At 33.6% G+C, this 27,343-nt stretch overlaps 1 protein-coding gene across 1 annotated transcript in view; it reads right to left on the reverse strand.

The window, feature by feature from the left end:
* Positions 1 to 1,863: 1,863 nt before the first annotated feature.
* The window catches only part of LOC149806858 (rapamycin-insensitive companion of mTOR-like), a 154,298-nt gene continuing 128,818 nt past the window's right edge, over positions 1,864 to 27,343 (reverse strand). The window contains exons 29-35 of the mRNA XM_089958719.1: positions 26,596 to 26,773; positions 18,516 to 18,651; positions 17,509 to 17,625; positions 13,819 to 13,962; positions 11,054 to 11,180; positions 4,875 to 5,013; positions 1,864 to 2,896 (exon numbers count right to left, since the gene is read on the reverse strand). Of these exons, the coding sequence (XP_089814845.1) occupies positions 2,780 to 2,896; positions 4,875 to 5,013; positions 11,054 to 11,180; positions 13,819 to 13,962; positions 17,509 to 17,625; positions 18,516 to 18,651; positions 26,596 to 26,773 (958 nt within the window). The 3' untranslated portion in view covers positions 1,864 to 2,779. The remainder of the gene's footprint in view (positions 2,897 to 4,874; positions 5,014 to 11,053; positions 11,181 to 13,818; positions 13,963 to 17,508; positions 17,626 to 18,515; positions 18,652 to 26,595; positions 26,774 to 27,343) is intronic.

Here is a 27,343-nt window from a genome sequence, read left to right on the forward strand (position 1 = left end):
ATAGTATGCAGGACAGTATACATATAGCATCTTATGACAAAAATACATATGGCCATATGCAAAAAATGCAAAAACCAGTAAGAGATAAATATGTAGGTCACAATGAGCTTCATTTGTTATAGGTAGTATAAGTAGTAACAGCATAAACAGTGCCTGTGAAATGAACATGAAACCAAAAATTTACTCCCATCAGTGAAGTAAAGAATATGGGCCATAAGTACCTACTATTGAAATGAAGCAGTAAGCATCTCCTCATCATGTTTCATGATTCTACATGTGATAGTATGTATACAGCACCCCAAAAAACTCAATGTAATCATGAACTAAATGCAAAAAACTGAACATAAGGGGGTAAAATGTAGGACACAGTGACCATTTTTGTATTGGGTGATGTAGTATAATTTTGCAATTGATGTATACAACTATCTAGTTTAATGATTCTGGCATTAAGAATGCTTGAGGCTGACCCCAAGTCAATGAAATTTGAAATAATGGCAACACTGATCTACTTTGTAATTTGGGTGTGGTACTCATCAATGTGAATCCCCCACCAAGTTACATGGCTCTAGATGTAACAGTGTGTTACTAAAAACTTTATTGGCCATTAGCTCAGTGAAATGCAAAATCTTAACCCAAGTCAGCAAAATGTGCAATATAGGTCAGTGACCTTCTTTTGTTGCAAATGTGCAATACTTACAGTTACATACAATTTACAGCATACTGAATAAGCAGTGTGTGTGTGTGTGTGTGTGTGTGTGTGTGTGTGTGTGCGTATGTGTGTTAATAGATGAAATCCAGCATCTGCACAGTAATTAATTTAGTTAGGTCATGTTTTTAATGACTTGCTCATGATAGCCTCATGTCAAACTGCAGAATGACATCACCAAGACAAAACAGGAGTTCATTCATGTCATGTCATTACAGTTTTTCTGACAACAACAATCAAAACTCTTTAGCTAGCAGATATAGAATATTTGCATGAATTGAGTAAATACCCAATAGATTAAATCAAGTGGGTGAAAATTCTAGAATTTGTAACTGATGATATTCATTTGGTAAAAGCTATAAAAAAATTATTTTATGCTCAAATGTATTGGTTAGCAATAAAACATATTTAAATAGCAGATTTCTTAATGTATCCCAAATAATGTCAACAGTTTACTGTTCATGTTCTGCTGTCTTTTGTTTACATTCACACAGAAAATATTAGTAACATAATTCTCCTTCTTAACTAAAGATGAAACAGCACATATGAAAACAAGTGAAAAAAACGTTTTTGTGCAATGTGGGATTTGAACTTGTTTCATCAGCATGTGAAGCAGCCAGACTTACCATCAGATTAAGTGAGTATCTAAAACTGGCTCAAATATATTGATCTTATTTTTTTCAAAGTCTACTGAGAAGGCAGTGAAAATATATTCCTGGTATTCCACTCCAGTAAATTATCCAAATTATTTCTGTGGGAAAATCCATTAATTCATTGCCCAGCATAAAATTAATAAATACATTACAACTGGTAAGGGTTTGATGGCACACATAACTGCTATAACTAATTTAGATAACTCTCCAGTACAAAGCTGTATAAAAAAAGTTACTATTCATGTGCTTTGAGTGGCATTAATCAACAAAAGTGTTTAACTTGCATGCTTGGAGTGTCAGTGATGATATGCTCTAGTGATCACTTAATGCAGGCTGAGCATTGTTTGGTTAGGAAACACCTGGCTGCTGACCATACAAGGCAGGTGACCCTTAAATACAGGGCATTCATATAGAAAATTTGTTTGGGGGGGATTAGAATTTGTGAAGAGGTGATCATTAGGACAGGTCTGAATATGTAATCAGCAGAGAATTTAATATTTTAATATTCATATACTAGTTGTAAAATTATTCAGATTGTATATATTACATGTGTACCTTCTATATTTACTGTGCTAAAAAAATACAGAAAGTGTCAAGACAAAATTGCTATTTTAAAAGACACTGGGGATAAAAAAAAACATTAAATTCTAAGGCATAGGAACAGAGAAACCAATAAAATCCTATCACATATTGTATCTATACTGTAAATGTAAAATAGTCACTCATCTAATCAACGTTCCTTTTAATATATTACAGTAGAATAAATATTGCACAAAAAATTAATGAACCCTTTTGTCAGTCTGAAAATCTCAAACTCTGGCTAGGTTTTACAGACATAAGTTATCATTCATCTTGATAAAAATAGATTGTCAACAACTTATAATGCAAAAACTAAATTATAGAAACTATACTTTTCCTACATAGAAAATAAGCACTGTATTTTGAAAGCACCTGATAGTAAAGACCCTTGAGTTTACATATAACACACAATAAAATCAATACAAAATACACACAGAATGGCTACTCTGATTTAGTCTTGTTTACAAATGTAACAAAATAAAACTGACTTGGACTGCCCTGCTATAATAAACCAAGACAATACAAAGTTCCAAATACAATGAGCATCTATCTTGGCTCTAAAGAAACAGAATTTGTGATAAAATACTTCTTTACAATTAACATATCATCATAACAAACACTTTATATGGGTGTAAAACTGTTACTGCTACATCATTCTGTATTGCATTAATGTATACAACAGTACCAATGACACTGACTTGTTCACATCACGATGGTGGTTGTGGTTTCTATGTTGCACAAATGGTAATTAAACAAACAAAAACTAAGATAAGAACATGTGAATAAATTCATGAACTGTATCTCTATACAAAAATGTATATTGTTAATACATAAATGTCCATTATTGGAAATCAGAAATGCTATCATCAAAGTTCTCTAAAAGTGCTACTGGTTTTGATTTAGTTGGAATGGAACTTTCATCTGTTATACCCATTATATTCATTGGCTCTTCTCTGATCTGAAATATACAACCATATATTAACACTTCTATAATACCCATTATCATCATTGGTTCTTTCCTGATTTGAAATATGCAACACAGTTTATAGACAGAATTGAGTCATATATGTATCTGTTCAGGTTATTGATTTCATGAAAACAGTAACTGATAATATGTTGTATTTTCAGACATTGGTTTTAATCCATTTATTCAAACAAATTTTCAGTACATCCATTAAACTATTAAATAAATATTTCCACTGGCAGTTCCTGGTAGAATCCCTCATATTCGTTTCTGTTTTTTATTGTGCATTGAGATGCCCTTTATTGTACATTAAGATGCCCATTATTGTACATTGAGGTGCCCTTTATTGTACACTGAGGTGCCCATTATTGTACATTGAAGTGCTCTTTATTATACAATGAGGTGCCCATTATTGTACATTGAGATGCCTTTTATTATACATTGAGATGTCCTTTATTGTACACTGAGGTGCCCATCATTGTACGTTGAGGTGCCCTTTATTGTACATTGAGGTGCCCACTAATGTACATTGAGATGCCCTTTATTATACACTGAGGTGCCCTTTATTATACATTGAGGTGCCCATTATTGTACATTGAAGTGCTCTTTATTACTCAATGAGGTGCCCATTATTGTATATTGAGATGCCCTTTATTATACATTGAGGTGCCCATTATTGTACATTGAGATGCCTTTTATTATACATTGAGGTGCCCATTATTGTACATTAAAGTGCCCTTTATTGTACATTTAAGTGCCTTTTATTATACATTGATGTTCCCATTATTGTACATTGAGATGCCCTTTATTATACATTGAGATGTCCTTTATTGTACATTGAGGTGCCCATCACTGTACGTTGAGGTGCCCTTTATTGTACACTGAGGTGCCCATTACTGTATATTGAGATGTCCTTTATTATACACTGAGGTGCCCATTATTGTACATTGAAGTGCTCTTTATTATTCAATGAGGTGCCCATTATTGTACATTGAGATGCCCTTTATTATACATTGAGGTGCCCATTATTGTACATTGAGATGCCCTTTATTATACACTGAGGTGCCCATTATTGTACATTTAAGTGCCCTTTTTGTACACTGAAGTGCCTTTTATTATACATTGAGGTGCCCATTATTGTACATTGTGATGCCTTTTATTATACAATGAGGTGTCCATTATTGTACATTTAAGTGCCCTTTATTGTACATTGAAGTGCCTTTTGTTATACATTGATGTGCCCATTATTGTACATTGAGATGCCCTTTATTATACATTGAGGTGCCCATTAGTGTACACTGAAGTGCCCTTTATTATATATTGAGGTGCCCATTAGTGTACATTGAAGTGCCCTTTATTATATATTGAGGTGCCCATTATTGTACACTGAGATGCCCTTTATTGTACACTGAGGTGTCACTGATTGTAAACTGAAGTGCTCTTTATTATACATTGAGATGTCCTTTATTATATATTGAAATTCCCTTTATCATACCAGTTCTCAGGATACCATCTGTACATGCTTATACACTGAGCCCAACTGCAAAGTGCACAGACTTAGTTCTTAGGAGTAATTAGTAGAACATGCGACACAGACCCTGATCTGCTGCACAACACGTGAGGGCAGATTGGGTCTATGCTGTTTGTAGCTGGACTCGACTTATAAGTATAGACAGTATGCTGTAACCCACAAAACAAGTGCCTTTGCACTACCTGGAAATAGCCAAGACATTGATTTACAGGTGTTTACACAAACTGGAAATATGTAGGTCATCAATTTACAGACATGTTTACATGCCCTGGAAATATCAAACTAATCAATTTACATATATGTTTAAATATGCTGGAAATACCTTAGTAATAAAGTTATATCTGTGTTTACATACAATGAAATACCATAGTAATCAATTTATATATGTATTTACATACAATGAAATACATAAGTAATCAATTTACATATGTTTTTACATACCCTGGAAATATCTAAGTCATCAAACAGTTCCTGAATGAACCGCCTAGCTGTCAGTCTAAATGAGCAGCTTCCCAAAAGATCTGAGACTTCTGAATAGAAGCACAGATCTTGGAATGCCTTGGGGAACTTCTGTTTTAGACTGGAAGTGAAAAAAAAATGCAATATAACTTAACCCTGTATAACTGAATTAGGCATCATATATTCACGAAAATATTCCACGGAATGCTGTGTCTCACCTGCTCAGTCATGGCATAATCCATAAATCCTGCTAATTTGCTTCTGCAAGAAAAATCAGTTAATGTGACCTACTTTTGCCTGTCGTGAGTAATACCGTACAACATGAATACATACATTTTCAGAATGAGAAAACTTCAAATACTTAATGCAATTCCTGGAGCATAAAAGGTAGATCACTGTGACCTACTTTTGCCAATGGTGAGTAATACTCACTTTAACCAACTTTTGCCCATGGTAAATACCCCTCAAAACCAAAACCTCGTTAAACCTAGATCATCTTGAAACCAAAACAATTCCTGAATTTCTCAGTCTTTAATTTCAAAAGAAAACAGAAACTAAACCAGAGCCCCTGTCAAATGAAAACTGTATGTGGCTCAGAACCTGCCAGATCCCAGTTGTGAAGTTGGCCGATGGTCTGGATATAGCCAGAGGCTATGCATTAAGTAAAAAATCCCAGCATATGCACTGGCAGAGATTATGGAAAGTGTCAACAATATGCTAATCAGCAGAGTTTACACCTGGCTAAAGTGACAGCTTTCAAAGTTAACTTCAATATAGTGCAAGTGTTCAAATCAAGGTAGATAATATCTGTCAATCTTTTGAACACGGATTATACACCTAAACTGTCCTGAATCAACTGACTTTTGAACTAGGGACAATGCTCACACCATAACGTTGACATTATTGATGACAAAGACCAGCAACAACAAAAAATTACAAACAACTTCTCTCCTATTTACTGGTTAGTAACATTTTATCAAATCAAATAAAGTACTAATTGTGCTGAAACAAAGTGTAAACACATACAGTATAAATATCAATAGAATTAGTGATACACAATAAAAATATCAACAGAATCAGTATAAATACAGTATAAATACCAACTGAATTAGTGTAAACACAGTATAAATAACAGAATTAGTGTAAACACAGTATAAATATCAACAGAATTAGTGAAACAGTATAAATATCAATAGAATTAGTAAAACAAAGTATAAATATCAACATAATCAGTATAAATACTTACAGTATAAATATCAATAGACTTAGTATAAATACTTCCAGTATAGATATCAATAAGCTTTGTGCAAACACTTACAGTATAGATATCAACAAAATTTGTGGAAACACTTACAGTATCACTGGTTTAGGTGAAATTAGACAACCTCAGTAAAACTAAAAAAAAAAAAACTTAAAACTGCAACTAGTACATAGTCACACTGGTTTTTGGTTTTGAGAAGTTCCACATTACATCCTTCCAAGATATATACATAAAGTTTTATGACTATCCATAATAGTGTTAGTGAACTGATCGAAATGAGAATAACCTGACACTGGAAAATAATTTATAAAAAAAAACGCTAACAATGGCATTGAAAATGTTATACTTCTATCATGTCTGTGCTTTTTGTGTTAGATAAAACCAACAAATCAGTTATGAAGGAATTTACAAATTGTATATATATCAGCCTACCCAGGGGAAGCTAACTGGAAAATTGAACTTGCCATTTAGAAACTGGAGCTGGCACCAAACATAATATTCAAACATGAGTAAAAGTTAAGATAAAATATTGAATATTTCAAAAAATCACATCATTTTAACTACTGTTTTCTTTTTATCACTGTTGGCACCTTAAAACGATATGCCAATAATTAAACTTATCAGACTATATATATATATATATATATATATATATATATATATATATATATATATATATATATATATATATATATAAAATACATTATATATATATAATACATGTTGAATGCAGATGAGATGGGTTAGAATCATAGGGATTCTGACAAAAAGATTAGGAAACAGTAGGACAACTGGAAAGACTGAAAGACATTTCTTCCTTTGACTTTAAGGGCATAATCAAATGCAGAGCTAACATGCAGCAATCTGAAATGTATAGAAAAGTCCGGTTGACCATTTAATCTTCCATGTTCTTGTCCAGTTCATAAGGATAATATCTGATCAGGTTTAATTTGATCTTGCTTATACATAGCAGGTAGAGATGACTGACCACTGAACTCTTGCTGTATCAGGCTTAACTGTGCCACCAAAAATGGTTTGTTAGGTTCAGGCAGCGAAGGTGGAGCTGGGGCTGTACCTGTTACCATATGCAATATCATGGATCACTTCTTGCATGTGTTACGAGTCTATGCTCTTAAAATAAGTGACAGAAAAGAGTGAAGACAACAAGCTTTCTGAAATTTAACAAATAATTTATTTCCCTAGAATACAAAGTGAAAAATGAGAAAGAAAGAACTTACAGTATTGCAAATTAAATCCAAAAATAATCCAAGAATTAAAGACACAAGTCCAAGTAATAAAAAGTCCTGCATAAAACTCAGTTTAAGTCCCAATGAGATCCAAAACTGAAGGCAATGATGTGTCTATTATAGCCTGCGAAGTGCTCATGTATCTATAATCTCTTGTTGAATCATAGTAATAATATTCCAGGTTTAAATTCAGTATAAATTCCAATGAATGTCTTTATCCTAGAATTTTGACAGTGCACTTTTGTATTTCCAGAGAAAATAATCACTTGAATTCAATAATTTGAAGAAATTAAATTAAGCCCAAACTGGTCACAACACAATACAACTTAAGGTGCTAGATGTTAAAACACAACTGGTAAAATCCTCACAGTCACAAGAGAATTTAGTTCTCTGCTTGACCTCAGGTCACAATTAGCATTTTCAAAAAACAACCATTACCTAATGGAAAATAACCTTCTAGAATGATCTTAAAGAGCCTTGTTTATTTACACAATAGCCTACAAAATAAATCTCCAAAACCCTGACCATGATCAGCACACAGACTCCTTCTTGTTTACCTGAATAATAATCCTGATACTAAGCTCATACACACAGAGAATAATGAAGCTATTACTAGTTGTTTACATAAATGAAGTTAAAAAAAAAAATGTCATTCAGGTCAAGCAGGAATGAACTCAATTTTGGACAAGGGCAAGTCCAGCAAACAATGTTAAATTAGAATAACATGTAATGAAATACAAAAATTTAAAACTAACACAAAACTAAAATTAAACAGACATAACACATGATGATACTAATCCAACAGGAAATCATTCATCAAAGTAATGTCAATCTGCATACCAATATCGGATTGTATCACTGCATTTTCCCCTTTGTTTTCAATTGTGCTTCAAGTACTAAGGTCCAATGACTCTGAATCCAGCCTTGTATATATTACATGTGTTCTCAGAATGGCAATATCTACTATATTATTAGGAAACAAATATACTGATAAAAGAAAAAATATCTAAGCTCAAAAGAAAATCACAGAATTGCTCCCCTCTCCCAAAAATTAGATGGTCAGTACTTTATAAAAATTTGCTAAATGTATGCTAATTGTTGTATAAGATGTAACCTAAGAATTGAAACTAAAGTGTGACGATTAAGCTTGCACTATTGTTGACACCCTGTAAAAGATGTTGTGATGACATTAGGGAGCTTGTTGATACAAACAGGAAGTGTTCACACTCAGGCCTACAATTAACTGGCTACACTGTTGACATAATAGGCAGAGAAACTAGTGTGATGCCAACATCCTGGTAAGATATGTCTTCTTTGTTTTCCTTATTTTGAAACAAACTTCTGATCGAATGACATCAAGGTTCTCTCTGGTATTTATAAATGTTGTAAGTGCAGGTTGTGCTGTTGATAATGAAGCAGCAAGCCAATGTTTCATAGCTTTTTCATGCTGTTTTTTTGTCATGGGGGCCTTTATGCTGAGTAGCGAAATCATAATTACACAATTTACAAAATGCAAAGTTTTCTCCTTTACTAGATAGTTTCCTAATTTAAATAATTATCTTTGCAATTCTGTTTTCCGTCATTTCATTGAGAAAATTCTGAATCTTCTCCTTTCCTTTTCGACATGACGAAGATGAGACAAAGTGATAGTGGCATATGCTTTGTGCAATCCAATATGGTGGTTAAAGACTGACATGATAGCCTCAATTTTGAATGAACCAATCATATTTTAGAACTCTATATCCCTATACATATATATGCAATACACTTACTCTATGAATGGAACCAGGTGACCATTCTAAACAGAAAATTGCAATGGAAATTTTTTATTTTGATTTTTTGTGTGCAAAAACGGATTTTTTAACACGAAAAACATACACCCATATTTAGGTCCAAAATATGGGACAAATAAGGGAAAAATGGAACAAATGTCAGCTATGCAATTATATGAATGCCCCATGCCAAAAGGCCACAATAACGAGCAATCACAGTACAAAAGGGCACCTATGTTTACGACAAAGGTGTAATTCTACAAAAGACTGAAAGACTTTGTCTATGAAAAATTGCAGCAAACAAGTTGGACATATAGATGAACTTGCTCAAATGTTGAATATCTTCCAAAATTGTTGAATATGGTTTTTGAGTCCTCAGCTGGAGATAAGGTGCTAATCAGCATAAGAAGAAGTAGTAACTGAGGCACACATGGAAATTGGCACCAAAATCCTATATCAAGGGGAGATCACTAGACTGCCACATATGTGGCCAGACAACATTTGGCTCCCATAACTACAAATTTAGGTGGGAGGGCTGGATTTGTGAGGCAGTGGTTGTACTCCTAAGTAAATCAGATTGGGTGACATATTTGAATATGAAATCAAAAGTTCTGAAAGTACTAAGATTCTTAATATTATTCAGAGTAAAGTTCCTGAAGTCAGTATTTTTATACTGGTACCTCAACTGGCTTATTGTGCTTAAAAAGTTTAAACCGTAGCATACTCTGAACAAGTCAGTTTGATATCATACTGAAAATCCCTAAATCTGATAGGAACAAGTCAACTCAACCTTATGTAAATAATACCCAAATCTGACATGAGACTTGGATTATATCTACATCATTAAAATTTTGGATGTTCAATGAGGAATTAAAGTTGGGAAGATCCTAAAAGTTGCATGGTTCAAACTTTTTTCAAACTGAAGTTACAGAGTTTGAGCTTGTGCTAAAGTTTCATGGTATTGAGGCCTGATCTTGCATTCTGTAAAAACTCTGCATAAGCTTGAAGTACATAAATTTTTGCACTTTGACCCAATTATCTGGTCTGAATTAGAGATCTCCTTCATGACTGGAGATATGTTAATTGTATACCAGTGTCAAAAATTGCATCAACAAATTCTTAATCCTGAAATTTTAATTTTGTAAAAATATTACTATTATTAAGTGGTTATAATTTCGTAAGTAAGTAAGGGAATTACCTTTTAATAAAATCTAACATTAGCCACAAGTCTAATTTCACATCAGCTTCCTTTTGTCACTTGTACTCAATCAACTGTCTTAATTTGTTCACCACAATCAGTATGCATGATTCATATTTTTATTGCCCTTCTATTAAGGAAATGGTTGGTAATATGACCAGAGCTGGACTGACTATATGAATCAAACTGGGTAGTTGTCTAAGGCACCAGGCTACAAGGGGCAACAAATAAGTTGAAAGTGATGGCAGGGGGGCCAGGATCAAAGTCACAGTTCATCTATGACACCAAAAGCCATTGTGCCATCCCTGATTATGTCATCCTGCCTATCTGGCCATGCATTTGTGCTGAAGTGTACATAAGTAATGTCACACAAGTACAACCACAATGTTTTAGACAGAATTTTGAAATTCTGGGACGTAAATTTGGTTTAGGACTGAAGATGTGCACATTGGTTATGAAGCTATTTCATTTCCTGGTTGTAGGCTGGAGAAAGAGCGGTGGGACCTATTATTTATATTTTTTGTAATGGGGTGGTGGGGTGGGGAGGTGATAGTGATAGCTGTAAAAAGCATGAAGATAATGTTGCTTTGCCTCGTACTGCTAATTACATCTATACTATTGAAGTATATTATACTTCCTTTATGGTGAGAGCATTGCACTTTTTCTGTCAATGAAAATCCTACCTGAGCAGCCCCTGTTCAGAGGCTTTGACACCCACAGAACTACTAAGGTTCAGCACCAGACGTAACATCTCTTTCCTCAATAACGTCCGTCCCTGTGGATGATCCAGAGACAGTTTTTTGAAGGCTGCTGATAAAAAAAGAAAATTATTAACTTCCTGTTATTAAATTCACTGGCATGTAATTTTGCTTTTATTTACAATAAAATAACTCCTGTTTGCCCAATTACCAATTTTGTTTACAATCACAACCAAAAGCATTTAAAACAATTTGCATTTTTTTTAAACCCTGATTCTAATTTCAGAAAAATGTCAAGATGTATGTGTCTGCATTTGTGGAAGCTAGAAATTTCTGCACAGGACACATATCCCCCACCCACTGAAAAATTATGGGAATTCCCCTGATGAGAGGTATTAATAACATCAGTTAGTGAAGGCAATACTGGATCTAAGCACTCAAGCAACAGTGATGTTGGAATTTGATCAAGTTCACATGACTTTGGTGCACTCTTCCTCACGATTGTACATACTAAATCCATAGAGACAGGTTCAAATGCTGCTAATGATTGCCGCTGAAATTCTGTATCCTAACTGTATGGTGACGACGAGTCAACTGAAATTGTGTTGTCAAGCCTATCTCTAATGATCGTTACTTTGTCACAGAATTAATTTGCAAACAGGTCTGGAAGGTCGACTGGAGAGAAGGTAGTTGGAAGTGGTGTACACTTGTTCCTTGACATTATCTTGTTAGTAATCTCGAAGAGCTCTTTGCAGCTGGAACGTTCCATGATCTTAGTACCGTAGTAGGCTGATTTTGCTGCATGGACTATGTTAGTGACATTCTTCTTTGCGGCTTCATAGATTTGCTTATGAATAATGAGTAAGGAAAGATATGGATATCGAGCTGACTTTGAAAATAAAAGTCTACTAGATGAATTGAATCCACTGGTCATTTATACTGACTCAGCATATATGTTTATTGCAAGCAACCAAATAATCCATACTGCACCCTCTGAATATTCTGGTAAGAACTCGATAAATTTAACTCATGATCAGTTTAGTTATGACTCAATTATGTGATTGTTTCGGGCATCAAGTGGTGGCGGAAAATTCTGGGGTTTTCCCGACTTTAATCAATATTTGTGAAATTCCAGGACTTTTCAATCGGGATTTTTTTTGTCATTTCTCCCAACTTTTTCCTGATTTCCCAGTAGCATGGGAACCTTGCATACCATATGTTTACTTGGCCTTAAGGCCAAATCAGCTAAAAATCGGTCTGCAACCCAACAGCTTCACCCATTTGCAAGTGTTGAAAATTCAACAAATTATGAAAGGACAATTAGTTTTCATGATGCATTGAGCATAATGCAATGGAAGTACCAATACAATATACAGTTTTGACATAAAAATTTAAATATTCTGTGTGTGTGTGTGTGTCTGATTTGGATTTTTAACATAGCTTTAACAATTTTTGTGTCATATCGCTATGATGTCTGCAGTGTGACAGTTTATAGTGATGTCCCACCCAGCCACATTATCCTGATGCCAGGCCGACCAGTCCTAACACTGGCCTCTTAATGTTGAGCACCTAGTGAGACAGTTATTAACAAATTATGAAATGACAATTAGTTTTCATGATGCACTGAGCATAATACAATGGAAGTACCGATACAATATACTGCATTGACATAAAAATTTAAATATTCTGAAATGAATCATTACACACACACACACACACACACACACACACACACACACAAACTGTAGAGTTTAGCAGTACTCATAAACTACAACTGTGTACTCAGAATGAACATCGTTACCTGCTACAGCCATTTGCAGTCAATGAAATTAGGAACAGATCCCTCTCTGTATCATAATAGGCTATGACTCCTTATCTTTCGACCTTATTACAAAGTGCAGACTTTGTCCGGATAATTGAAAATCTGGAAATCACTACAAATAAAAAATTAGTATCCTATGATCTGAGCACACTTTTTATCAGCATACCTGTTGAGATGGCCTTTTCAGTCATCCAAAATAGATTATCAAAAGATACAGAATGGAAAAAATGCACTACTTTGGGGTTAGAACAAAACATTATTCTATTAAAATAGGTCTTGAACACTACTTATGTTGTCTATCAGGGAGAATTTTATCAGAAGTTCAGGATGGCAATGGGCTCACCAGTGTCTCATATTGTGACAAGTTTGTATATGGAAGACTTTGAACTTAATGTCATTTCCACTGTAGTTCATCCGAACTCCTTCAAATAAGAAGTGCTCAGTCATTTATAAATTCTAGTGGGATAACTGTGGAAAACACTACATTGGGGAAACTACTTGAAGCCTTGAAACAAGAGTTAAAGAATAGTTACACACCAGAAGAGAATCCCTAACAGAAGCTGGTGAACACTGCAAAGAATCAGGGCATACCATTTTATGAGACAACATCAGAATACTCAATAGAGAAAAATACCCTGAGGAGGAAAACAAGAAAAGTTACTGAAATCATGGAGGAGGAGCCAGTGTTGAATCATGACTCTAGATTGGAACTTCTGCCGGTGAAAAGAAGGATTCTGTCACATGGTCAACATTTAGTCCAGAAGTCATTCTTCTGATTAAGGCCTCATGATAAGGTCAAAAGCTAAGGAGTCATAATCTATTATGCCATAGAAAGGTATCTATTCCTAGTTACAACTGTGCAGCCTTAAAAGCTTAATTAGTTAAGCTGTAAGTCCATGGTTTGATAAAGGACAATGTTGATACTCACAGTTCGATTCTGAAACATTACTGGTGAGGCTCCCTGAGACCTCAAAGGTGGTTGGTTGCTCTGTAAAGCTGCTGGTCCTGGAAAATGCCCCTTTGGACCCCCTTTGTTGGCTTTCTTCCGATTCTGTATAGCCTTCCTTCTTTTCTGTACAAATACAGTATATAAAATAAAAAAAACATGTAGTGTATTAATGTGTGTAGTGAAAACAGTCTCAAGTTACACAGATTGGTACAAATACAGTAAAACAAACATGTAGTATATTATTGTGTGTAGCAAAACTAGCCTAGACTTCTATAGATCTGTACAAATACAGCTTAAAAAAAACATTTATTACTGTTTGTAGTGAAATCCATCTAGAGTTACACAGATCTGTACAAATACAGTAAAACAAATATGAAGCATATTACTGTGTAATGAAAACAGCCTAGAGTTACACAGATCTGCTGTTACATGGAGCCTTGCCAGATCTGTGTGCATGCTTTTGCATCTACGTGGGTATATTACACGCAGATCTGCTACTACATGCAGCTCTACCAGACTTATCTCAATGCTATTTGCATTTGAATGAATATTATACACAGATCTTCTGTTACATGATGTCCTGCAAGACACCTATGATATTTGCATCTGCATAAATATTACACACAGATCTACTGTAACATTAAGCCCTGCCAGACCTGTGGGTATTATACACAGATCTGCTGTAACATGCTGCCATGTCAGACCTATGTCTATGCTTGCAGCTGAATAACTATTATATGCAGATCTGCTGTTACACTGAGCCATGCCAGACCTGTGTCTCTGCTGTTTCCATTTGAGTGAGTATTATACACAGATCTGCTGTTACATGGAGCCATGCCAGACTTGTGTCTATGCTGTTTGCATCTGAGTGGGTATTATACACAGATCTGCGGTTACATGGAGCCATGCCAGACCTGTGTCTATGCTGTCTGCATTTGAGTGGGTATTATACACAGATCTGCTGTTACATGGAGCCATGCCAGACTTGTGTCTATGCTGTTTGCATTTGAGTGGGTATTATACACAGATCTGCTGTTACATGGAGCCATGCCAGACCTGTGTCTATGCTGTCTGCATTTGAGTGGGTATTATACACAGATAAGGCACTATTTCATTCAGTCAGATCTTCATTATCCAGGTACTCATTATTTGACTTTTCACTCATCAAGACAGCATGGTGAACAAAGAGCATGAGAGTCAAATCAGGATGTATTATGTTTGGGCAAGCAGTGATGCTGCCTCGAATTTTCTTAAGAGGGGGAGGTCCCCCGCACTAACCTCCAGAGGGTGGACAATGCTGAATCAGAGCTGATGAATGACAACGTTATTATAAAGTATATGCATACCTAATTTAAGACGAACATTTAATTACTTTATATCACTTCCTTGACAACAAATATACAAAGTTTCTGCACACCAATTTTAGTTTGCTGAGCTGGTAAATATTCTTCTCTGCTTCTTATCACTATCCTTCATCAAAACCTCTGAACATGGGAAACGGTCTATATAATCCCCTTGCGTCTGAATACTCATCAGTTTATTCATTGTTTCTGATTCTAAGAGCAGTATCAATTCTGTTTTGTGAACTAAATCCCCAAGCACAATCTGCTGTTTGCAATGGGACAACCACTGCAAGTTGTTGTTGGTAATCAACCACATGTGTTAGAATTTCAGTTCCTTTCCTTCTCTTTTTCTCAGCCTTTGGTTCCATGTGCTGTGGATGAGGTACTATTTCCATGTCTTCAGTTTCTTTGACATCTTCGGTTCACATTGCAACACAAGAGCTTTTTAAATGCTATTTGCATTTAATAATCCTTTTAAGTTTTAAGCAATACTTTATCTTCAAGTCCAAAATTATGTTCTGTATGTACATTATAAACATATTTTGTTAGTGTATAAATGTATTGTATTCACATGCAATGTACCCAAATGTGAAAGTTAAAATGAGGAGAAGAATGCAAGTTTGGACATAAGACTTCAAAAGAGCACAGGAGAAACAACCACCACAACATACACATGAAAGCACATGCACAAGTGTTTCACACCAAAGTGTTCATCCATTCAAACCACTGATGTTACGGCTGAATGAGTTAGGAGTTAGTTCAAAATTAGATGTGAATCTTTTCGACTTGACAATTTTGATGTTTTTAAAAGTAGAAAAATTAAACTGGAATTATAGATACCTTACCTACTTGTAATTGCAATGACGTAACCTAAGTACTCCATCACTTCAGCTTTTCACTGAAGATGAACTTAAGTAACAGAGTTACTGTATCATCACAGCCATGTACAAATATGGAAATAAAGTGACACAATTGCCATGTGGTGGCATCTATTTTTAGAAACAGGGATTTTCATAATATGAATACTTTGTTAAAATAACCACAAGATAGTTTCAGAAATGTATGGTTTTAATATTTGTCAACATACATGTAATAACACTGTGTATTGTTTGGATATTATTTGCTTTGCTGTTTTTTTTTGTATTTTCACAAAAGTGAGTGATGTAAGAAAACAACAATGACCTTGCAATGCTTCTCAAATCCCACAACATAGCACTGCCCAATTAGTTCTGACCAAAACAAATTTTTTTTAGGGTAAATCTTTCATCACATAATATTTATACTATACTTTCATGAATTGTATATTTTCCTTATTTTAAGTGCCCAATAAATTAATAACACAATTAAAATATAATCCCTGAACTCCCATCTCAAAGTAGTTGTCAATCCCTTAAGGAGTTGCAGAGTGTTATTGGTATATCCCCAAATATCCTCTATTCATAAGTTCGTGGATGCTAATAAAAAGTCCGAGTCAGATGATATAATTTCTTTTATCAGATATTGAACACTGTTTTGAAACTGGGGTATCCTTCTTTTTGCAAATGTCCCTGAGGTGTTCCTTTACTTTCGCTTTAAACTTCCTTTTTGGTCTTAACTTTATATTTTATTTGCTGCATGTGTAGGAGGTAAGTAAATGTTACAACTAACACAATGACATCTTGATTTGAAATAGTTTTAGATTTCCATTTCAATGCAAATACTGCAATTTGGTTCTTTATTTGCAAATGATTTACCATTGAAATTTTGAGTTGTTCAGTCCATTTAAAAGCTGTTTTGCAGTCACCTGATCTGGTGAGTGTATTGGTAAAGGTCAGACTAGTTTTTCTGAGGTTATTCATATGATCTTGTTCCATGGTGGCTCAGAATCAGGTAATTTGTCAACCTTGGATGCAAACTGATCTCAACACCTCTTGCTATTCTGCCTTAGGGTTGCACTGTTTCAAGTAGTCAGTTATCTTTTGTAATGTGACACACATGGATAGGATTTTCCAAGTGTCTTTGTAACAAGGGGAATAAATGATCAGGAAGTACTAGCTGCTTTAGCTTTGGACTTCACCAATTGGGCTTACTAAAGCAAGAGGTCATCATATTAAACTTAACATTGTTCATTTATTTATTGTTTACAATCTAGAAGTCTGATGAAGCATACTGCCTTAATATCAATTCTAGGATGGAATAAAATTCTGATCGTTAATGGATAAATTTGTTATGGGAATTCTTTCAAGATTTCATCATATAAACCATCCTAAATTAATTGCAAAATTTAAATACCCTTACAGGTTAAACCTAATGTATTTAAATAATATCAACAGGCATCCACATTTACCTTCTGCCATTTCATCCACATGCTGGGCATGGGTACACTGAATACAAATCTCTACTTGATGCTCTGACTGCAGGACATCTGTATTAGTTGAGGCAGTTCTGGACCTTGTATCTTTCCCTAATACAAACATAAAAAGGGAATGTATGTTTACCTGTAAAATAAGTTGTTTTTCTTCTCGTTAGAATACTCACCTAAAATATAATGTCAGATTAACTTTTACTACCTTGGCAAACCAGCTCACCAGAAGAAAGAAATGAAAACATCTATGATTTTTTTTGGCCAATAGGTACTGTAACTGAAATATACATTAAATCATGGTGTGTTTGGCAGTGGTGTCTATTATGACTCATATCTCTTAAACAGCTATGGAAATTGATCAAAACCTAACAATGAAATCTGGCAATGTATTTACAAACAAAATTATAACAAATAACATTTTACTATTATTAAATTTTCACAAATTCAGTACCTTCAGCATAAAACTTTTGCAATTTGTTCATCTGCAGTGTACACACTAAAAAATCTATTATTACTATTAACATATAAAAAATGTTTGCAACTCAAGTTATCTTGCACCGTTCCACATAAATATGCTCAGGAATGTTTTGTAACTTAAAGTATACAAGCATTAAGCAGATCTCAATTACTTACAGTATATTAAATAGATCTTGATCAAACAACTTTTGTTCTGACCTATTATTGACAATTTGGTAATAATCACACTTTGATGTCTTGCCATCAAAAAGCACATGCATTTTACTACTTCTACTCCCCTCCATTTACCTCTTAACACAAAGCTGGTCACTATGGCTCAGTTTTGTGTTGCAACATCTCATGTTTTGCACCCACAATGGAACTTTGGTCTCAAAAAGTGCATCAAGATAAAGAGTTATGATTTTTATATGGAGAACATAATGCAGGGATATATGGATGGAGTGAATCCAACATACCATCTGCCTATCATATTGAAAATATACAATTGTCATATGGCTATATACTTCACTCACCTGGTAGTTTTAGTTTTGGTTCTAATATCTCATCCAGACCACTATCGGATCTTTCTGACCGTGACCTTTCCAGATTCACCCATGTTTTTTCATGCAAAGAGGACACCTGTGCTCTCTTATCTTCTCCTTCATGAACCTGAAATTGAATGTATTCAAACATAGTTTTATTGTCTGTTCAAACTTAAGATTTCTTTTTTTTTAAAATGACAGATTAATTTTGAGAAACAATGTTGAAACTTATGTTATTTTTATTTTTTCAATCTTGTGTCACTAGACATCAACTGACAGATGGTTAATTGTGTCATTAAACATATCAATTGATAGATATTTCAATCTTGTGTCATTAGACATATCAACTGATAAATAGATATTTCAACCTTGTTTCACTAGATATATCATTTGATCGATAGATAATTCAATTTATTGTCATTAGACATATCAATTGATAGATATTTCAATCTTGTGTCAATAGACATATCAATTGATAGATATTTCAATCTTGTGTCACTAGATATATCAGTTGATAGATAATTCAATCTTGTTACCAGACATGTCAATTGAAAGATAATTCAATCTTGTGTCACTAGATATATCAATTGACAGATAATTCAATTTTGTGTCACTAGACATGTCAATTGATAGATATTTCAATCTTGTGTCACTAGACATATAAATTGATAGATATTTCAATCATTTGTCACTGGACATATCAACTGACAGATGGATATGTGTGTCATTAAACATATCAATTGATAGATAGATATTTCAATCTTGTGTCACTAGTCATATCAATTGATAAATAGATATTTCAACCTTGTGTCACCAGACATATCAATTGAAAGATAGATATTTCAATCATGTGTCACTAAACATATCAACTGATAGATATTTCAATCTCGTGTCACTAGACATATCAATTGATATTTCAATCTCGTGTCACTAGACATATCGATCGATATTTTAATCTTGTCACTAGACATATCAACTGACAGATATTGTAATCTTGTGTGACAAGACATATCAACTGATAAATAGATATTTCAATCTTGTGTCACTAGACATATCAATTAATTGATAGATATTTCAATCATGTGTCATTAGACATATCATTTGATAGATGTAGCAGAATGTTAAAAAAATGGATCCCAAAAGATTAATCATTACTAAACATAAATTAAATGGATCTAAACAAAAATTAAATCACCAATGAGAACATCATAATATTTGCAGTTAGTGACACACTTTACAAATATCATTCACATTTCACTACCTGATTTGCCAAGACTCTCTCTCCATGATCACATTTACAAATGATTATAAAATATTGCTGATTAATATATACTTTAGTTGCCTTAAGTACATATTAGTTGAAACCATGTTTGATTTGTCAAATGAAAGGATTGATTCCGACACACAATAGTGACCACAAGATCTAATGCCAATAGGATTAGCATGACTTTGATCTATTTTACTGCATCTCCCTTAACTGATTTGATACAAAAGATGTACTTAACCTGATAAAACATGGGTATCTTTTAATCAATTTTACAATGCAGCAAACAATTCCTCAAAATGAAGATCCAAACACAGCTGGCACTTAATTTGATACAAAAGATGTACTTAACCTGATAAAACATGGGTATCTTTTAATCAATTTTACAATGCAGCAAACAATTCCTCAAAATGAAGATCCAAACACAGCTGGCACTTAATTAGGTTTTCACAGAAGTACTCTTGGGTATCGACGTGAGAGTCAATTGATTCTTGTCATGTTTTAATAGAAGAGAACATTCCACGTTTATACTGTTTACATTCCAAAAGAATTAAAAGATTACAACACGAGTTTCACTTGACAAGACATACTTAATTGGTTAATTAATTATTTCTTTCAATGTTTTCAGTAGTCACTATTTCACCATATATGAATATTTACAGTGTACTGAAAATTCAATGTGCCAATAAAATCTGTCCAAAAATGTCAATTTTATTAAAACTTGCAAATTTCATAATGTTGATTCTAACATTAAGGGTACTAAATGCCATTTTCAATGATAAAATCAGCAATATATCATGGCGGCTTTGTTTACCTATTCTAACATTAAGGGTACTAACTGCCATTTTCAATGATAAAATGAGCAATATATCATGGCTTTGTTTACCTATTCTAACATTAAGGGTACTAACTGCCATTTTCAATGATAAAATGAGCAATATATCATGGCTTTGTTTACCTATTCTAACACTGAGGATACTAAATGCCATTTTCAATGATAAAATGAGCAATATATCATGGCTTTGTTTACCTATTCTAACATTAAGGATACTAACTGCCATTTTCAATGATAAAATGAGCAATATATCATGGCTTTGTTTACCTATTCTAACACTGAGGATACTAAATGCCATTTTCAATGATAAAATGAGCAATATTATCATGGCGGCTTTGTTTACCTATTCTAACATTAAGGGTACAAAATGCCATTTTCAATGATAAAATGAGCAATATATCATGGCGGCTTTGTTAACCTATTCTAACATTAAGGGTACTAAATGCCATTTTCAGTGATACAATGAGATATATATCATGGCTTTGTTTACCTATTCTAACATTAATGGTACTAAATGCCATTTTCAATGATAAAATGAGCAATATATCATGGCTTTGTTTACCTATTCTAACACTAAGGGTACTAAATGCCATTTTCAGTGATACAATGAGCAATATATCATGGCTTTGTTTACCTATTCTAACACTAAGGGTACTAAATGCCATTTTCAGTGATACAATGAGCAATATATCATGGCTTTGTTTACCTATTCTAACACTAAGGGTACTAAATGCCATTTTCAATGATAAAATGGGCAATATATCATGGCTTTGTTTACCTATTCTAACATTAAGGATACTAACTGCCATTTTCAATGATAAAATGGGCAATATATCATGGCTTTGTTTACCTATTCTAACACTAAGGGTACTAAATGCCATTTTCAATGATAAAATGAGCAATATATCATGGCTTTGTTTACCTATTCTAACATTAAGGGTACTAACTGCCATTTTCAATGACAAAATGAGCAATATATCATGGCTTTGTTTACCTATTCTAACATTAAGGGTACTAACTGCCATTTTCAGTGATAAAATGAGCAAATATATCATGGCTTTGTTTACCTATTCTAACACTGAGGATACTAAATGCCATTTTCAATGATAAAATGAGCAATATATCATGGCTTTGTTTACCTATTCTAACATTAAGGATACTAACTGCCATTTTCAATGACAAAATGAGCAATATATCATGGCTTTGTTTACCTATTCTAACATTAAGGGTACAAAATGCCATTTTCAATGATAAAATGAGCAATATATCATGGCTTTGTTTACCTATTCTAACACTGAGGATACTAAATGCCATTTTCAATGATAAAATGAGCAATATTATCATGGCGGCTTTGTTTACCTATTCTAACATTAAGGGTACAAAATGCCATTTTCAATGATAAAATGAGCAATATATCATGGCGGCTTTGTTTACCTATTCTAACATTAAGGGTACTAAATGCCATTTTCAGTGATACAATGAGAAATATATCATGGCTTTGTTTACCTATTCTAACATTAATGGTACTAAATGCCATTTTCAATGATAAAATGAGCAATTTATCATGGCTTTGTTTACCTATTCTAACACTGAGGATACTAAATGCCATTTTCAATGATAAAATGAGCAATATTATCATGGCGGCTTTGTTTACCTATTCTAACATTAAGGGTACTAAATGCCATTTTCAGTGATACAATGAGCAATATATCATGGCTTTGTTTACCTAATCTAACACTAAGGGTACTAAATGCCATTTTCAATGATAAAATGAGCAATATATCATGGCTTTGTTTACCTATTCTAACATTAAGGGTACTAACTGTCATTTTCAATGATAAAATGAGCAATATATCATGGCTTTGTTTACCTATTCTAACACTGAGGATACCAAATGCCATTTTCAATGATAAAATGAGCAATATATCATGGCGGCTTTGTTTACCTATTCTAACATTAAGGGTACTAAATGCCATTTTCAGTGATACAATGAGCAATATATCATGGCTTTGTTTACCTATTCTAACATTAATGGTACTATATGCCATTTTCAGTGATAAAATGAGCAATATATCATGGCTTTGTTTACCTATTCTAACATTAAGGGTACAAAATGCCATTTTCAATGATAAAATGAGCAATATATCATGGCTTTGTTTACCTATTCCAACATTAATGGTACTAAATGCCATTTTCAATGATAAAATGAGCAATATATCATGGCTTTGTTTACCTATTCTAACATTAAGGGTACCAACTGCCATTTTCAGTGATAAAATGAGCAATATATCATGGCTATGTTTACCTATTCTGATTATGATTTTCTTCATATTCAACACATAGGGCCAATTTTTAAAGTATTTTTTAAAAAAAATGAGATCCACACCAGAAATGAATTATAAGTGGGTTTGCAACTTATCAGGGAATGTGTTATCAAGGGAGTGGTGAAGTTAGATAACATCCATCTGCTTTGGTCATAAATGTGTGTACTATCAATAAACTTCCTACACTCACTGTCTAACCTCTGTAAGGTGATACATCACTTTCAAGCAGCTAAGGTAATTTCTCACCCATGCGACAGAGAAATCTGTTTTGCTAACCTTACTTTTCTTATCTCAGTCTAGTCATCTTAGACCAGTCGTCTCAGTCAAGGTGACCATGCACTCGAAACTACTTTAAAAAAAAGAAACTCTTGTTGTCTTCTGCTGTGCCTGACATAGTTGTTCTAAAATCAAACAACAACAACAACAAATATATAACAAAAACATAGTAACTTAATGTCAATCCATCTTTGAGAACACACCATGCAAAATATTTTGAGAGAGATAAAGACACACACGCATACAATGTGGAGCTTTTTGATATTATGCTAGTTCGTTCCACACAGCACGGTCAAATTTATCTATATTCAGGCCTAGTTCAGTACACTTTTAGGTCAGCGTCATTAAATGTTGCTAAAGCTACCTAACTAGTTTAAATACTTTGTGTGAAACAAATTATATACTGTTAGCTACATTTAATGATGCTGACCTGAAAATTAACTGTGCTACAGATAGGATAAAATTCTCAATGTTGTGTGAAATGAACTATGACAGAAAACACTGATCCATGCATATAGACTATATACCTATACACTTCATAGCCTCCCAACTCTCTTAACAACTACGGAAAACTTAGTAACAGCCAGAAATGTGTTATGTCAGACATACTTTATTCTGCTTTTGTTAAGCATCTCCACTGTACCCCAGTTGAATCAAAAATATATCTAAAATATTTAATGACAAATAATGCACTTACCAGCCAGAAGGAATCATTTATCTGTCAACCCATTAATCCATAAGCAAATTTCACTGTAGCACTTGCCATATTTCCAAGACAGAAAAAATAAATTTTCAAAGAATCCATGAATTTTAAAGTTTAGCACATGGTTATCCGCTAGGGTCCATATTTGGAGGGTCTTTTATACATGGGGGGTAATTTTACAATCAATGTTAAGGACAACACAAGTATGTCACAAACAGTTTCACGTCCTCCAAAGAAAATGAGAGCTATATACAATAGTGATACAGCTAACTAATTACCCATGAATAATCTAATGCAACATGTTTCTCTTCATTACAGATTGTACTAAGTATAACTACAGTAGAGCTGAGTACCCAATATCGTTTCATTATTTACAATTTAACTTTACAAAATTGGAACTGATGAAAATGAAACAGTTTCTTGTAATAAATATTAATTATTTATTGTCAATTTCATATAACATCCATATATTAAACATGACAAAACCTCATTACTATGCAACATTTTATGATGTTATTTTTCTTTGCTCACACATACAAAATGTGTACTTTGGATGCAATGGTCACACCACAGCCCTCATTAACATATTTGTATTAATGAGCCGCATATAAACATTTGCACATGAACTACATTACACCAGTGTAGGTATCTTTTTACTTTAAAGGAAAATATTGGGTGAGAAAAATAATCTTTGTTGGGTTTTGGACCGAGACAAGGAAATCCCAGTTGCTAGGTTACATTATATGTCTTCCCACTGACTGGGATTTCCTTGTCTCGGCCAAATCACAACATAGATTCTATATGTCAGTGTCATCAATATTAAAGTATTATGCTAAAAGCAACAATTATTATATTACACTGTATTCAACTTTAACTCTTACAATGTCTACAGTTTGTAACCTGCCTATCTATCTATTGGAAAGTGACAATTATTAAATATGAGTGTATTCAACTGTAACTCTTACAATGTCTACAGTTTGTAACCTGCTTATTTATCTATTGGAAAGTGACAATTATTATATATCATTGTATTCAACTGTAACTCTTACAATGTCTACAGTTTGTAACCTGCCTATTTATCAATTGGAAAGCTGTAAACTGGTGAGACCACAATCAGTAGAATACCCGAGATTGTAATATTACCGTATTTGCCGGCATATAAGTCAATACTTTTTTATTAAAAAATCCAGGCTTCATCTTAAGACTCTGAATTGACTTATATATGGATTATGTCATGTAATTTTTAAAATGTCAAAAAGAATCTCCAAAAGTAAAAAAAAAAAATGTATAAAAAATATTTCATTTTGGGGAAGAGATCATGTAAGAAAAAACAAAGGACACTACATTGAGAAGGATTTTAAAATATTTGAAGATCCTCAGTATTAATTTAACTTACATCAGATTTAATTTCACTAAAGCAGCATACACAAGTAATATACTTTGTTTAAATTAATTACATATATGTGCATTAGAATAGGCAAGCCAGGAAATGAATGACCATGGCAGAGATATGTATTCCATATTTTTCTTCTTGCACCTTGTAATCAAGCAAAATATGCCCCGATGAGAGAGAGAGAGAGAGAGAGAGAGAGAGAGAGAGAGTGGGGGAGTATACTGTTTAGTTACCTTTTGATTGTGATCTTATTCTTGCAAAAGTACAACACTATACTCCATTATCAATTAATACCACTGTAAACAATTCCTTCTAGTTTTAGTTTCCATATCCACTGTGCCAAGAACACCATCTTTCTAGTGTAATTCACATGCTAGTTAAATATGATACAGCTGTAGTCAGGTCATCCATGCTAACACCAGTTTTATATCAAGATCCCACAGACCAGGCTATCAAAAGAGAAATGAGGCTACCCATTCGGTATTATAAATAATGTACCATGTAATGAAAGGAAATGCAAGGTGCTTCTTTTGTATTCCGGAGACCAGTGACATCTTTTGAACTTGCTGACAGAACTGTCAGAGCAATTTAAAGTAACAAAAGAGATTAAAAAAAACCAAACAAAAAGAGTGTATGGATATATATAATGTGAATATTTAAACTATGAAAGGGAAGAAGTATGGTATGTATTTTAATAGTTGAAATTTACTATTTAATTTATTACTTTTTTCTTTCTTTGACAAAAGCTTCGGCTAGTCAGACGAAGAAGGCTGAAATCTCTCTTATTTTTATCATTAGGTGCAAGAAGAAAAAATTCATCTCTCTCCCTCTCTCTCTCTCTCAAACAAGCAAACCTGTAGAAAAAGCATCTGTGATGCAAATTCTGTATTGCTGTTGACCTAAAATTGCATACGGTGATACCACTAATATTAATTATACCCGACATTACTATAGTTTCATTCCTCACAGCATTGAAATTTTATCCTATCTGTAACTCAATAAATTTTCAAGTCAGCATCATTAAATGTGGCTAAAAATACATAATTTGCTTAAAATACTTCATTTCAAAGAAATTAGGTACTTTTAGTTACATTTAATGATCCTGTTGTTGTATGGAAAAAAGTGAAAAAGATGAAGCCAAGGTATTGATCTGGCCTGGTCTTATACTCAGCATTGACTTCTAATATGGATGAAGAATGGAAAATGTAATAAATTTACTGATTCCACTTATACTCTGTCCTGATCTATATGCTTATGAAGCTTAATGAAAAACTACCTCGAAGATCATGTTGATATTGACAGGCAAGGTCAGCCCAATAAATTCTGCTCCCCCTGTATGGGGCCTCTGCTGATACAAACTGGTTTTGGGAACTGGTGTTGCAGAAGTCTGAGGTAAAAATGAACCATCCTGGCCCCAGTCTGACAAGGAAATTCCACTCGGATTTCTGGATGGACTGAAAATGAAGACAAATTCAACACTGAAATTTTCATTAAATTTTTACACATCTTAATTCTTTTAATTACCAAAAGAAAAAGTGGGTTCAGACAAGTTACATAAAGACCCCAAAAATTGTCATTTATGAGTTCTATTTTCAATAGCTGATGCAAACCATGGGTACTTCTCTCATTTCACAAGAGCAGGTTATTTAAAGTAGTAAAATGATTTAAACCCATTGATGAGATTAATTTTCCAATCCACTAATGGTAAACTTCACTCAAATTTGAATATACAGTAAATGTTGATCAATTAAAATTATGGGGCTTAATAATGGTTCTAGGTGCTACCACAAAAACCAAGCCCCAAAACCCACACCCCAAACCAAACCCTCAAACCAAATCCAAACTTGCTGGTTTTATTCTGGCACCTAGAAATGACCTAGTTTTCTTAGCACAACAACAAGGTCTACTGCAACACCAAGGTGTATTTGATATATCCTGGATCAATAGAATGCCCATTGCCCATTAGTCCTTCTACCTGGACTAGAGCAAGAGATACGAAACCATCTTGGAAACATTGCTGTAGC

This window comes from Sinohyriopsis cumingii, chromosome 1 (assembly GCF_028554795.1).
Source record: "Sinohyriopsis cumingii isolate HCF-2022 chromosome 1, ASM2855479v2, whole genome shotgun sequence".
In the NCBI taxonomy this organism is placed as follows: Eukaryota; Metazoa; Mollusca; class Bivalvia; order Unionida; family Unionidae; genus Sinohyriopsis; species Sinohyriopsis cumingii.